The sequence below is a fragment of the Sinohyriopsis cumingii genome, chromosome 10 (genome assembly GCF_028554795.1).
Source record: "Sinohyriopsis cumingii isolate HCF-2022 chromosome 10, ASM2855479v2, whole genome shotgun sequence".
NCBI classification, from domain to species: domain Eukaryota; kingdom Metazoa; phylum Mollusca; class Bivalvia; order Unionida; family Unionidae; genus Sinohyriopsis; species Sinohyriopsis cumingii.
The window spans coordinates 76637019-76652678 of record NC_142970.1 but is presented as its reverse complement, the minus strand read 5'-3'; the positions used below and the strand labels follow the sequence as shown (position 1 = coordinate 76652678).

The following is a 15660-nucleotide window of genomic DNA, read 5'->3' as shown; positions in this document are numbered from 1 at the left end:
ACACATAATATCATGATATTAATACATGTAAAAATATTGAATTAAATCTGCTATGTACAGCCAACTAAAATTTTCATGCACCTCCATTGCATCCCTCTCGAAAAGACGCAGCTGGAGACAAAGGTCAAGCTTCATCTTCCGTGTCGCCCATAGCTCTTCCAGCTGAGAGCGGCTCTCATTCAGCTGGTTCAACACACCTGAAAACATACAGACATATGAACAGACGATATCCTGTAATGTTTATTTCACACAACTCCCACTACTCTCCTAAGAACAGCCCATGACAAGGTTGTTCAACAAACAGGACAGACACATTTACCATACAATGAACTGAAATTATCTTAAGTATCTGAGGTTTTCTTGTGTGCCACTGCCCAGCTTTAAACATAAATAGTAACCTTTTCAAAACATAACACATAAACAGACACATTAACAGACAATGAATTGGAAATACAATGCAACCTCCCAATATGATCACTTCCCTTAAACAATTACCCCCTATATCAAGCCAGGTAATACGGTTCCCTACTCTACATTAAATTTATAGATTTTACCTCATTTAAGGAGCGAGCTCTGTTATATCACCAAACAGAAATAATTCCAAGATGCATCAATAATTTTGCTGTTTTGATGCACATACTGATACAAAAAAAGTATAAATTCAATAAGAAATGATATTTATGTACAAAATTCACTTTTAATCTTCAATGGCTATGAATAATATTAGTCATTTACCTCTTTCATCTTTACTTCATATATGTACAATGATATGTAACAATATGTGACAGGTGTATCATGATATGTAGCACTGTAGTCCAACAACGTAAGACACATCACCCGATATTTTTGTTCTGGGGGTGATGGGTCTTATTGCCTAACTAACTGCACTGTGTAGCGTGTTTTGATGTCAACTAACAGTGTAACGAAAGTAAAATTCTCAGGAATATCACACACAACTAGCAACCAATAATGATGCTTGTCTACAAAGTAAAGTTATAATGTTTTTGCCAGACTTTACTTACCCTGATGTCTTTTCTCTAATAAATTCAAATTCTCACAAAAGAAATGAACCTGTTTTCAAGTTTCATTGGTCCACATTTCAGTTGGCTAGAAAGGATGAGAGCTGAGAATGCCAAAATTGGGTTAAGTTGAAATATTATTCTTTAACTAAATGAATAAAACTATATTATGCCTATTGGAACTGTAAGCAGCATTTCGTTTGTTCAAGAAACAAATCCCCCACATGAACCTACTTAAACATATTTTGGCATACCTCAACTACTGTCGCATTGCAAAAATTCAAATGTATGTCAATGGAACATGAAAATGCGTCCATTTGCTAGTGTCATATTTTCATTCCGCCAGGATAAAGACAGCTCAGTAAGTATATTAATTACACATAAATTAGTGGAAGAGTGTCGATATAAGCAGCCAAGTGTGTGAGATATTTCCTGAAACTGACTACTCATTCCGATGTCAACTGACATCAGAACAGGCTATACAAGGCGGTTATTTGGGTAGTAAGACATAGCACATGTGCTATGCCTAACATTGCAGGACTAGTAGCACTGATGCATCAAGATATGAGACAATATATGACAGGTATATCAAGATATGTGACAATGTGGCACAACTGTATCATGATATGTAACAAAATGTGGCACAGGTATATCATATGTATCAATATGTGGCAAATGTGAAGTATAATGTTGCAATATGTCGAACAGGTGTACATGTATCACAGTAATGTAAGTATATGTGGCACAGGTATATAATGATACATAACAATGCAAGGCACAGGTGTATCATAATGTAACCGTAACCATATGTGGCATAGGTGTATCACAAAAATATATTTGGCACTGGCATGTAATATGTAACATTTTGTGACACAGGTGTAACATTTAACTTCTACCAAATAAAATCCTTGCCTTCAGTGGCTCTTAAAGAGAAGTTAGTATGATAGCGATCGAGTTTATATTTTTGTACAACCCAAAACCCTAAGTGCATATGTCTGTCTGTTCAACATATAAATAAATCATGATAAAAGGGACATAACTGTATCAACAACTCTGACAGTTGGTTCAACAAACAATTAAAATTCAAACCTTAACAAACTGTGGACTGAGGAAATTCACAGCAATGCTGTAACAAACAAGTCAGAACTCTTACAACCTGTTAACTACAGCAAAGCATTCTTTAAGTATGCATAAGCATTTGCGTGTGGGGGGTGCAAAATAGGAAACGTTACTAAGCATTTTTTGGGGGGTACAAAATAGGGAATGTAAGCTACATCTGGAAAATTGTAAAAAATCAGGCTGTACAAACTGACAGCACCATATATATCTGGGGGTGGAGGGTTGGGGTGTTGTTATAGTGTCCATATCCCAATATCCAGTCCTCAGTAATTACTTTTTTGTTGTTGTTGATCTATCTCCCTTCCCACCCCCCATTTATACTGTGAATGCTGCCTCACAAATTTAACAATGATTAAAAACAATGATTAAACCATTAAATACATATACAAAATTTTAAGTACGTGACCTAATGTTGTTCCCTATACACAATGCATTTTATTACAAGTATATGAATGATGGAGCTGACAATGCAATAGTGTGCATGCATGTATGTATGTATGTATGTATGTATGTATGTATGTATGTATGTATGTATGTATGTATGTGTGTGTGTGTGTATGTATGTATGTATGTATATATATGTATGTAAATCTGTGTGTGTGTGTGTGTGAGTGCATGTGTGCATGCATGCATGCATGCATGCATGGATGGATGTATGTATGTATGTATGTATGTATGTATGTATGTATGTATGTATATGTGTATGTGTATCACATTTAAGCAGCAGCACATAAGCATGACCCTGAATTTAGTGCCAAGCAAATGTTTGTACTAACCAATTAAAAACCTGAAATCCATTAGCTCATTTTCTGCTATACTGTGTATGTATGTATGTATGTATGTATGTATGTATGTGTGTGTGTGTATGTATATAAATAAATAAATATATATATATATATATATATATATATATATATATATATATATATATATATATATATATATATATATGAGAGAGAGAGATCTTATAAACTGAGGTGAGGAAGACCATTTATTTGGAAGGGTATTTTTGTGGAAAAGTTCTGATGTACCCAGAAAGCTTCGAAAGAAGTTTTCTTCCTTTATTATAAACAAGAGTCCCTTGATTGGACTGATGCTCTGGTCATGCATTTGTGCTAATGACATCATATGACAGACAAGGAAAAAGGACTATACCATAACTTCTGGTCTATGACCAGTAGAGCTAAAAAGGACTTCCTTACTCAACATTTGATTGGGTCTTGTCATAAAAGAGAACGGACTATCCTGGGTGCAGTATTTCAGAAGGGGTCCTCTGCATTATCTGAATAATTGTTGAATGTTTTCTTCCTTGCATGGCTTTATCTACCACATGCTTTTTATGTCAGTGCAAGAACAGACATTCCTGCTTACCCTTTGTAATGAAATGGATGCTACCCAAACGATGATTGTTTTGTCATTAATACCACCCATGTTGATATGGCCATCCATTCTGGAAAAGTAGCTATAATAAGATTTCAGGATGTAATGAATGTCAGGTTTGCATCAATTTCATTTATGACCAACTGATAGCATAGAAAGTTTTCTAGCCATAACACCATGTTCTTATGCTTTCCCTTTTGGAGTAGCAACAAATCTATTTTCAAGATAATGCCCTTTGTGGCTATATTGTATGTCAGATCGGCACTATTGTCATTTAGGACCAACCAGACTTGATAACAAATCTTTTGATGAAAACCAAAAATCAACATAGTCATCCATCTAGAAGAATTAACAATAACAATTTTCAAAATAGCTTCCACATGGACACTATATTGGGGGTCAGATTGGTACCATTTCAAAAAAGGACCAACTGGACATCATAAGATGCCTTCAAGTGAAAATCCCGTCTAAATGCCTTCAAGTAAAAATCTTGTCTAAATGACTTTCTGGTTATGAGCAATACTGATAACAAGATTTTCAAAACAGCTGACATGGTGGCCACATTGGTCATTAGATTGGCACCACTTTTACTGACTAGACATCATAAGAAGTCTTCCAGAGAAATCCCGATGTTGATATAACTGCATTCAATAGCAAGATTTTCAAGATGGTATTACATGTTGAATATATCAAAGTTAGACTGGTACCATATTCATTTAGTATCAGCCAGACATTAAAATATGACTTTTAGAGCAAACAAAAACATTCTGATGTAAGCATTTATTTAGAAGTAGCAATAACAAGATTGTCATGATGGCCACTATGGTGACCATAATGGATGTCTGACTAGCATTATTGTTGTTTAGGCCCAACTAAATGTATCTTAAGACCTGCAGTGAAAATCCCAGAATGCATTGCACATTCAAACTGGATTTTGAATCATGCAATCCCAGTGTACAGATGACTCCTATGAAATACAAGAGGAGGCATCGGATCTATTCTACATCCCTGAACCTGCAAGGGAGTTTTCCAGGTAACAGGTAGCCTTGTATTCAATGCAGTGTAGTGTTTAGAGACTGTCTATCAACAGCTCATTACTTTTCATACCTGACAGAGAATTCCCAGCTTTACCATACCAAATTGTTTACATGTGTGGCATTGGGACCTATCTCTTTACTACAGAAGCTTAGCTACTTCACAGTGCACACCAACAGGTAACACACTTTACTTGCTAATTGAATGTTTTACCGTAACTCCCCTGATAGGTGCATTAAATATTGCAAACTTTGAGGGAGAGAATGATTCTTTTTTTAATAGTTTTATTTTCTTTCCAAAAATTGTCTACTTTTTTTTTGTTTAAAACCATTTTTAGGTAATTGTTTTAATAAAACAAGTGATTGCAAAAGATAATCCCATTTTCCATGACATGGTAATATACTTGCAAATGCAAATCAGGGAACACCTTTATTACCAAATGAACAAAAATGATAGATCCTCTTCTTTGCAGACTGGCACTGCTGTAACTTGTCACCTCACAGTCCGGTCCATCTGTAACCCAGTCTTCTTTGCAGACTGGTCCCTCTGTAACTTGTCACCTCACAGTCTGGTCCATCTGTAACCCAGTCTCCTTTGCAGAGTGGCACTGCTGTAACTTGTCCTCCTCTGCCTTCTGGCAACTCTGTAAGCTGGCCCCTTCTGCGCACTGGATCTAATGTAATCCAGTCTCCTCTGTAAATTGGCCATTCTGTAAGCTGGCCATCTTTCCTGACTGGCAGCTCTGTAGCCTGGCCTCATCTCCAGATTTCCCGTCTACAGATTAACCCCTTTGTAACCAGGCCTCCTCGCTAACTGATCCTCCTGTAACCTGGCCTACTTATTAGGCCCATTCACGTTAACAAGAGTAATATTGTGGATGATGTAATATTCCAACGTAATCACACGAGTACACAGCTGATGGTTGAGCAACGCTGTCATGTTGAAGTACTAGGTCAACAATGAAATCAGTGTAGATAAGCCGATATTTGTTTATTTGTAACAAATTAGAATCATAATAAGGGCTTGTTGTTGTTGCAAAAGGTTTAATGCAATTTTTCAGCACAAGATAGGCTATTCATAGCAGCCAGTATAAATGGTAGAGGAAGAACCTGGGAAAACCCCAGAAAGAACCACTGACCCACGAGAATCTACTTGCAAGCTTTCTCACATACCTCTATTGGCAGAGCCCAAGACTTGAACCCATGCAGACAAAGGTGAGATGGCAGTGATCCATAACAGTGAGCGCTTTAGACCACTCAGCCACTCAGGGCCCCTCAATAAAGACTTGAAAATTAGAGGCATCTAGATATATCAAATGAGAAATATTTTTCTTTAATGTTTAAATTTTTTTTACATCCATTGAGACTGGCATGCTCAGGGATTATTTAGAGTCTGCAACACTAACATCATGTATTTATCTACCGAAATAGAGACCTCTTTTTTTTTCTTCCCTCAATTACATGTATCTATTGAAATAGATACCTTTTCATGTAATTATATCTTAATTACGTGCATCCATTGAAATAAATACCTCTTTTCAGGTCATTACATCTTAACTGCATTATCTATTGAAATCAATATCTGTTTTCATGTCATTTCATGTCATTCATGTCATTACATCTTAAATGCATCTATTGAAACAGATGCCTCTTTTCAAGTCATTATATCTTAATTACATGTGTATTGAAACAGATAACTCTTTTCAAATCATTAAAACTTAAGAACATGAATCTGTTGAAACAGATACCCCTTTTCTGGTCGTTAATCTTAATTACATCGATCTAATAGTATCTAAATTAAATATGTCTATTGAAATATATACCTCAATACAGGTCATTATATCCTAATTACTTGGATCTATTGAAACAGACACCTCTTAATTAAATGGATCTACTGAAACATACCTCTTTCAAGTCAATGAATCATAATTAGGCAAACGAATGAGTCTTTCCTATTGCACTGGTTTTAAAATTTGGGTAGGTAGGTTGATTTTATTAATAAAAAAACCTACACATTATAATAATTAGTATATATAATGTACTGTGTGCTTAAAGTACAGGCTCAATGATATACACAAATCAATTTTTCTCTTTTTACCGAGAGTGGGGGTGGCATGCTAGAGTTGGCATTGAAAAACAAGGACAGTTGGCCAACCAGAAACAGACATGGGGGGGGGGGGGGGGGCTTACATGTATCTATTTTGACAACCTTTTGTGGGCCCATAGTTTTATAATGGATGAAAATTTTGCACTAGTTGACCCCCATATGGGGGAAAAAAATGCAGACTCAGCCATGGTGCTGCTGATAACAGATTTTAAACATCTTAAAATCACCCTGTAAATGTGTGGGCAAACTGAAGAGGAGAAAACAACATGTCTGCTGTCAGAGCTTGGAAACGATTCAACAGTGCTTACATGTTCCCCATGTTCATGATTGGTTTTGTGGTTTTTCTTTTTGACTTCAAGGTCACAAAACAGGATCCTGGCCTAGTAACCTATCCGTATTAATATGGAGAATACTCCCTATCTTAGTGGGTGGTATTGGAAAAGACAATGAGAGGGGATCAGAGTTGTCTCAAAGAGGAGACTTGCATAATATTTGGTGTGCAAGGTAATAACAGAGGGCAGGGTTAATTTTTGTACAAATCAAGGTCCTATCCATAAAAGTGGTGACAAAACTGATGGCTTGGAGGATTCATGCAATACAGGATTTTTAATAATAATAATAATAATAATAATAATAATAATAATAAATAATAATAATAAATAATAATAATAACAACACTAATTGATGGCTTGGATAGATCAGGTAATATAACATTAAACAGGATGATAATAATAATGATAATAATAATAATAATAATAATAATAATAATAACAACAACAACAACAACAGCAACAACAACTGATGGCTTGAAGGGTTCAGACAACATATGTGGCACTCTACAATTTCGTATTTTTGCATAAGGTTAGAATTTCAAAGAGAAAGAATTTCCATGGGTTTCCTGACTGGTTATAATGGCTATTTAAAAAAGACTGTACATCTTAGATACTGTTCAAAGAACATTTAATTCCCTTTATTTTGGTGTATGATTGATGGGTGTAATATCGGTTATAGGGTATACAGCTTGGCCTTGCTCCAGATGTGCATCTTTCAAAAACGACTAGCTTCGCTTGGTCATTTTCACTTCCTGGACTTCAAAAGGTAAATTGTTAAAAAAAGAGGTGATAACTTTTTTACATTTTATATATGTAGTAATTCATCCGTTGCACTTTTAGAAGCTGGTATTGTCTAGTTAGGCAAAAATCTTTTTTCCTATTTTAATAAGTGCAAAAGATAGTGTATTTTAGACTAATTCAGGCTGATTTTTTAGCATACGGGATCAGGCATTTTAGTTACTGGTGTGCTTAAATCATGTACAATTTCAATAACTACAATATCCAGAGAAATGTCAGCCACATTACATCAAAGCAGCATAGAGGTATGCCAACATTCTCTCCAATGTGCATGTTTCAAATGCAAACAACTTCACCTTACAAACATCACTCTCTCAAAAGTACATAATAACTGGTGAGCATTAAAAAGGATTTTAATAATAATAATAATAATAACTCCTGCTTTGTTGGATTCAGGTAATACAACATTAAACAGGATCTGAATAATAATAATAATAATAATAACAATGATGATGATGATAATAATAATATTAATAATAGTAAAAAATAAATAAATTCAAAATATTAACTTCTGAGATATTGATAAACATGTTCTTTTGATGATGATAAACAAATATCTACATCCCTCTAAATACATGTAATCTTAATAAATTTTTCAGCAATATCACTACAATGTCTAGAGTGTTGCAGTTTATAGTGATGTCATGCACTGGGGCATCATGCCGCTTACATGTAGCATGGTGTCCCACCCAGTCACATTATCCTGACACCAGGCCGACCAGACCTAACACTATCCTCTTAATACTGAGTGCCTAGCGAGGCAGCTGTTAATAATGATGATGATGATGATGATGATGATGATGATAATAATAACTGATGCTTTGGCAGGTTCATAGATACAACATTAAACAGGATCTGAATAATAATAATAATAATAATAAATGAATAAAAAGATATTACTTGCAAGATATTGATAAACATTTATTTAGATGATGATAAACAAACGTCTACATCCCTCTGCTAGCCATGAAATGATATACCTTCAAAAGTAATGCTGTGTTGTACATGTACTGGGTTGAAAGCTGGAAATGAAATGAACTTTATGGTCTTCAATTTTAAGGCTGCTAGGTCCATTTCAGCCTATGCTTTCATTTATCAGTCCACACATTTTCAATTGTAAGTGTCCAAATGTGGCAAAGAATAATGATGGCTCAGTGGTAATTATTCCGAACTTGCAACCAAATGGGTCACAGATTCAAAATCTTACAAATTGATCAACCTTGGTCAGCTACCATTATGTGTCCTTGGGCAAGGCATTTTAAATGAGATGGCATGATATGTCCTTGGGCAAGGTGCTTTAAATGAGATGGCATGATGTGTCCTTGGGCAAGGCACGTTAAATGAGATGGCATGATATGTCCTTGGGCAAGGTGCTTTAACTGATATGGCATCATGTGTCCTTGGGCAAGGCACTTGAACTGAGATGGCATCATATGTCCTTTGGGCACGGTACTTTAACTGATATGGCATGATGTGTCACTGGGCAAGGCATTTTAACTGATATGGCATCATGTGTCTTTGGGCAAGGCACTTTAACTGATATGGCATCATGTGTCCTTGGGCAAGGCACTTTAACTGAGATGGTATCATGTGTCCTTGGGCAAGGCACATTAACTGAGATGGCATCATGTGTCCTTGTGCAAGGCACTTTAACTGAGATGGCATCATGTGTCATTGGCAATGTTCCCTCTAAGTTGTGTGCACGCATGGCCACGCAGCTGCTCAAACATCCCCATGCATTGCAATCAATGAAGATCTATAAATTTTGCTCAAGTCACCGTAATGGTTGCACAATGCAGCTTGCATAGCATGCACATCTACCATTTGCTCAGAGGAACTTTGGTTCTTGGGCAAGGCACTTTCACTGATATGGGATCATGTGTCCTTGGGCAAGGCACTTTAACTGATATGGCATCATGTGTCCTTAGGCAAGGCACTTTAACTGAAATGGCATCATGTGTCCTTAGGCAAGTTACTTCAATTGAGATGGCACTAAATAACCTACTTGCAATGCCGTAAAATACCATACTAAACCAAACCAGATGTGGCAAATACCAGTGAAGATCAGCATGCAACACATGTTCAGATAAGTCATTCATCTAAATATGCTAGAAATTACATACAATAGTATTTATGGGAAACTATATATAAGCTGAAATCTGCAACATCTGAAAAATCAACTTGTCATTAATCAATGAATGCTTCAGAAGCAGTTATAACATGCAAATGGAATCTATATGTACACGCTTTTAAGTCAGGTCCAACTACAAACTACACAGACCCTGATATGTCATCACATAATGTGCTGGAAGATCTGGGTCTATGCAGTTTCTTAGGAATAGTCAGTACAACAGTCAACAAAGACCTTGATTTGCCATTGCATTATGTAATGGCAGATCAGGATCTATGTTGTTTACAGTTGGACTCAACTTGTTGGCAAGTATATACAGCAGGTGTTTTTAAAGCATGTATGACCCCTCTGTTTACAGATGATAACTTTCTAATTGGAGTATTGATATCTTTTAATAACTGGTATTTATATGTAGATCAAAGTAATCCAAAATCATCAGGGGCCACAGGTGGCCAAGTGGTCTAAAGTGTTCAAATTTACAGATCACTCACATATCTCATACAAGTAAAACCAATATAGGTATCTGAGAAAGTCTGCTGGTAGCTTCCTATGTGTCTGTGGTCCTTCTCAGGTTTTCCCTGGGTTCTTCCTTCTGGATATACTAGCCAACAACTATAGCCTATCTTGTGTTGAAAACTGATGTTAAACCAAAAACAACAAACACTTTCATAAAATAACATTTACTGCAGGGCCTGAAATGATGTGATGACTAAATTGTGAACTGCTGTGGTGGCTATATTGGACATCAAATCAGCACCATTTTCATCTAGGACCAACAAGAGATCACAGTAAGTTCTCTGGTGAAAACTCCATGACAATATGACTTCCCATCCATAAAAGTCATAAGAAGTCTTTTAGTAAAAACCCCATGTTGATTATGACAATCTGTTCAGAAGAAGTAGCAATAACAACATTTTCCAGTTGGCATCTATGGAGTCCATATCTGGAATCAGATCAGCACCATTTTCATTTAAGACCAATCAGAAATCATAAGAAGTCGTCTTGTGAAAACTCTATGTCAACATGATTTTCCATTCCTGAGAAGTAACAATTACAAAACTTTGAAGATGACTGCTGTGGTGGCCATATTAGATAATCAGATCAGCACCAATTATATTCAGGACCATCTAGAAATGTTTTAGTAAAAAAAACAAAAACATGAGCATTATATGTCCATGTCTTCCAAAGGAGTAGCAATAACAAGATTTTAAGATGGACAATGTAGCGGCCACAACGGATGTCCAGGTGACACCATTTTCACTTTTAGGAACAAACAGACCATGGGATGAATGTATGGATGCTAAGTTTCATGGCCATCAATGTAGTAGTTTAGAAGGAGTAGCTGTGGAAAAAACGTGCTAACGGATGGATGGATGATGGGCAACAGACCATCATCATAAGCTCTCCTCACCAATGATCAGTAGAAATAAATACAGATGTTGAAAATAACAAAGATGATATCTGAATCATCAATGAAAAACCCCCTTAATTCTGAATGTTACTCCTGAAACATTTTCGTAAAGAAAAGTCCTTCAAAAGAGTTGATGCTCTACTGGCCTAAAAGAATTTCCAGGAATCCAAGACAATTTATTGGAATCCATGACCATTTCCAGGAATTCACAACCATTTCTTCTGCTCTTTTATTCTTTTTTTGTTGCTGTGTATATTTTTTTAAGAAACTTCAAATTCTGTTTACAACATTATTTTTTAAAACATTGTTTTTACATGTTTTGAGCAAATGTGCACAATATACCTGCTAAGTACACTACATAATTCTTCATCAAGACCACTGACCTTGACTGAACCTAATATTATGGATAGAAAATCGATGAACTTTTCTCAATGTCATTCTCAGACAATGTCAAAATATACCTGCATGTTACAATTGAGTCCAATCCTTAATATACTTCTAAGATATTTTTTTATACTTAAGCATCAAATCATTCAAAGTTTTCATTAGAGATAGGTAAAAAATGGGTTTGATAAAAATCCAGTCATACGGGTATGTGTTACTGTGCGCAGTTAATGACCCATGTCATGACCTTTGACCTTAAAATCAGCATCAGTGCTGAATATCGACTTATTTATTGGAATGCAACTAAACAGACATCTTAAGTATTTAAGTGAAAACCTAATTCTGCTACAATCATCCATCAGTATCTACGGGGGTGTAGAAATAAGATTGTCAAGATGGTCACTATGGTTACTGTCAGATCGATGTCAGTTTTAAATAGGACCAGCTAGACATTACAGGAAGTCTTTCAGTGTGAACCTCACACCATAATGACCAAACGTTCAGAATGTACAGTTGACAACAAGTAGAACTGGGTACCAAAAATGATTCTGTATCATGGTATACCATGGTATTTCCTAACATACTGTGATATGTACCATGGTATAGAACAATTATATTAGGGATCAACAGTTTAACTTTCTGGGGCAGGGGCATGTGATTTTTTTAAAAAAATCTGGTTCTCTGACAGCTGGCAAAAAATATCTTATTTGATTTAAAGCAAATGAACAATATATCATATCTGTTACATTATTTGAAATAAATCTCAATAACCATTATAGGATTTGAAAAAATCTTAATTATCTTGTGATAAAATAAAGTATATTGGTTCTAAAGAAAACTACCCCCCCCCAAATGGTCATTAACTTATAGCAGATGAATTTGTAAAAGGTATGTTAACAATTTTATAAGTCGTAATCCAACACTGTAACTTAAGTGGGATGATTAAGCTTATACTAATGCTGAAACCCTATAAAAAGACATTGATCTGATATTAGAGCACTTGTTGATAAAATTAAACAAAGTGTTGACACTGAAGCCTACAATTTACCAGCTAGATTACTGATATAATAGGCACAGAAACACAGAGTGGAAAACCAGCACCCAGACAAGAAAGGGCCAGTAAACATAAAACATACTGACTCAACAAATGAGAAAACATTGAGTGGACTAGAGAAATTATGTAAAATTCAAACAGAAAACAAATGCTCTCCTGAAAATAGTAGGATGATTCTTACAAAGGAAATTATACATGTACATATTACATTAATATATGCTAGTAAATAACTAAATGAAATCACATTTTCAAAACTTTGTTTCATCAAATTGTTTCAAGAGTTAGATTTGGCCGGAATATCTTTCACAACATCCCATTTGCCCAATATGTTGGCATAAGTGACACATGTCAAATATGTAATTTCAAGGTTCATAAATATACATGTATTTATAATATTCAAAATTAGTTGTGACAAATATAACTGTTTGCAAAAAAAGTAATATTTTTTTAATTATTTTATGACAAAAAATAAAAAGAACTTTTAATATCAATAAATTTCCTTACTAACGGAAACTAGTGAAGTAACATTACAGTAAAAATGTGCCATGATATGTACTACCAGAAACAAATACAGCAATAAACATACACCAATAATAACCTCTAATAACAATAAAGATGGGCATAATGGAAGTCAAGTGGCACCATTTTCATTTAGGCACTAACCAGGCCTTGGGATGCATGTATCTGTCAAGTTTTGTGGCAATCATCAAGGCAGTTCAGAAGTGGTAATAACAAAATTGTACTAAAAATATGACCAAGGAAAAGGATGATAAATGATGGAAGATAGGCAGTCACATAAGTTTTTCTGATCCAGGAATACAAGAAAATACTATTTCTTTATTTTTGACTCACAGGTCCTGAAACCACCTTGGACAATTTTACACAAGAAAAAATTTGAAATTAGCTGCTGTGGCAGCCATTCCAGATTTAACTTTGGCGCCATTTTCATATAGGACCAACTAGACAGTTAAAGGTCTTTTGGAGTAAATCCCATGTGATTGTGATCATTCATTCAAAAGGAGTAACAGTAACAAGATTTTCAAGATGGCTGCCATGATGGCACTACTGTATGTCAGATCAGCCACTATTATCATTTAGGACCAACTAGTCCCAAAAAAGGTTTTGGTCGTGAAAACCAATGTCAGTATGATCTTCCATTTAGAAGGAGTAGCAATAACAAGGTTTTCAAAATGGCTACCATGGTAGCCATAATGGATGTCAAAACAGACACTATTTTAATTTATAACCAGACAGATGTTGTGATTTGGACTTTTTAATCTAGCTTTAACAATTTTTCAGTCACATCACTATGATGTCCGCAGTGTGGCAATTTTATAGTGATGTCTAGCACTGGGGCATCATGCCACAGACATATAGCATGATGTTCCACCCAGTCACATTATCATGACACCAGGCCAACAAGTCCTAACATTAAATTCTTAATGCTGAGCACCAAGCAAGGCAACTGTTAGTACAATTCTTGTAAGTCTTTGGTATGACTTGGCGGGGGACAGAACCCATGACCTCCTGCATCCGAGGCGGACGCTCTAACCACTAGGCCACCGGAGCGGTTGACAGATGTTGTAAGAAATCTTCTGGTGAAAAGCCAAGGTGTATATGATTGACTTCTTAGGAAAAGTAGCAATAAGATTTTCAAGATAGCAACCAAGATGGCCATAGTGGATGTCAGATTGGCACCATTTCAAAAATTCTCATGAGGAACCACAAGAAATCTTTTGGTAAAAATTCCATGTAATAATGAACATCTGTTCAGGAGGAGTAGTGATAAAAATGATTTTCAAGATGGCTGCCATGGTGGCCATAATGGAGATCAGATTGGCAAATTTTTTATTTAGGACCAAAAGGGCGTGAAATGAAGAATTATTGATAACTCAATGATGATGTGATTTTCCATGCAGTCATAGTAACAAAAACAAGATTTTCAAGTTGGTCACTATGGTGGTGTTACACATTGTATGTCCAAGCAGCACTATTTTCATCTAGGATTAACTAGATCATGGGATGAATGTTCTGTAAAGTTTCACGGCAATTCTCCAAGCAGCTTAGGAAGAATTGTAATAACATACATGTGTTAACAGACAGATTGACAACAGATGAGTCAAAAGCTCTTCTGATCTATGACCAGCAGAGCTGAAACATCATAAAATTGCAACCATGAACTTGAGAGCAGCTGAAAATGGCCACTGGGTACTTTCGAGGTCTTTGTCTAACATGTAACAGAAAAGGCAGAGGATTTTCCAATTGAGTTCATCTGTGGAAAGCATTATAAGGATTGTAGCTTTTGTGCTGACACAGGCCAGAGAGAAATCCAGCATGTCAGGGACTAAACTGTAGGCACATTGCAATATAGCCAGTGATATAGAAGATATATTATTTCCCTTAAATGATGATCCACTTGTCAAACTATTTGTTTAACAAGGATCCATATCGTTTTCTTCCCTCCTTTTATCTGTTTTACCATATCTGGATAAAATTTTGTTTGAAAGATAACGATATAATGAATATGCACCCTCTCTAGCTCATAACCAAAGTCATGAATGATCTTAATAATATAAATCAATTTACAAAGTTGTATAGAAACTATATGTAAAATATAGTCTACAGCTCAAGGGAGGTAATGAGTTCATACAAACAGATGCAAGGTATCTCATCAATATAGCCTACATCTGAAGTTTGATCAAAATCAGATTGAAAAAAAGATATGGTTTCTATAATAGCAACAAGCTAAGCCAATCAAATGCCAAATCATTTCATTAATATGCATGGTTCCTATTAACTTTCAATATTGTCCATGAGATTCAACATATAGATTAGTATTCCAATTTTGATTTAAAAAAAGAATAAAAATTATAGCTCCTAGATTGGTATTA

At 35.4% G+C, this 15660-nt stretch overlaps 1 protein-coding gene across 2 annotated transcripts in view; it reads right to left on the bottom strand.

The window, feature by feature from the left end:
• LOC149790418 (kalirin-like) overlaps nt 1-15660 on the bottom strand; it is a 536347-nt gene that overhangs the window by 337369 nt on the left and 183318 nt on the right. For both annotated transcript variants that reach the window (XM_089972467.1, XM_089972468.1), the window contains exon 18: nt 82-197. In XM_089972467.1, the coding sequence (XP_089828593.1) occupies nt 82-197 (116 nt within the window). The remainder of the gene's footprint in view (nt 1-81; nt 198-15660) is intronic.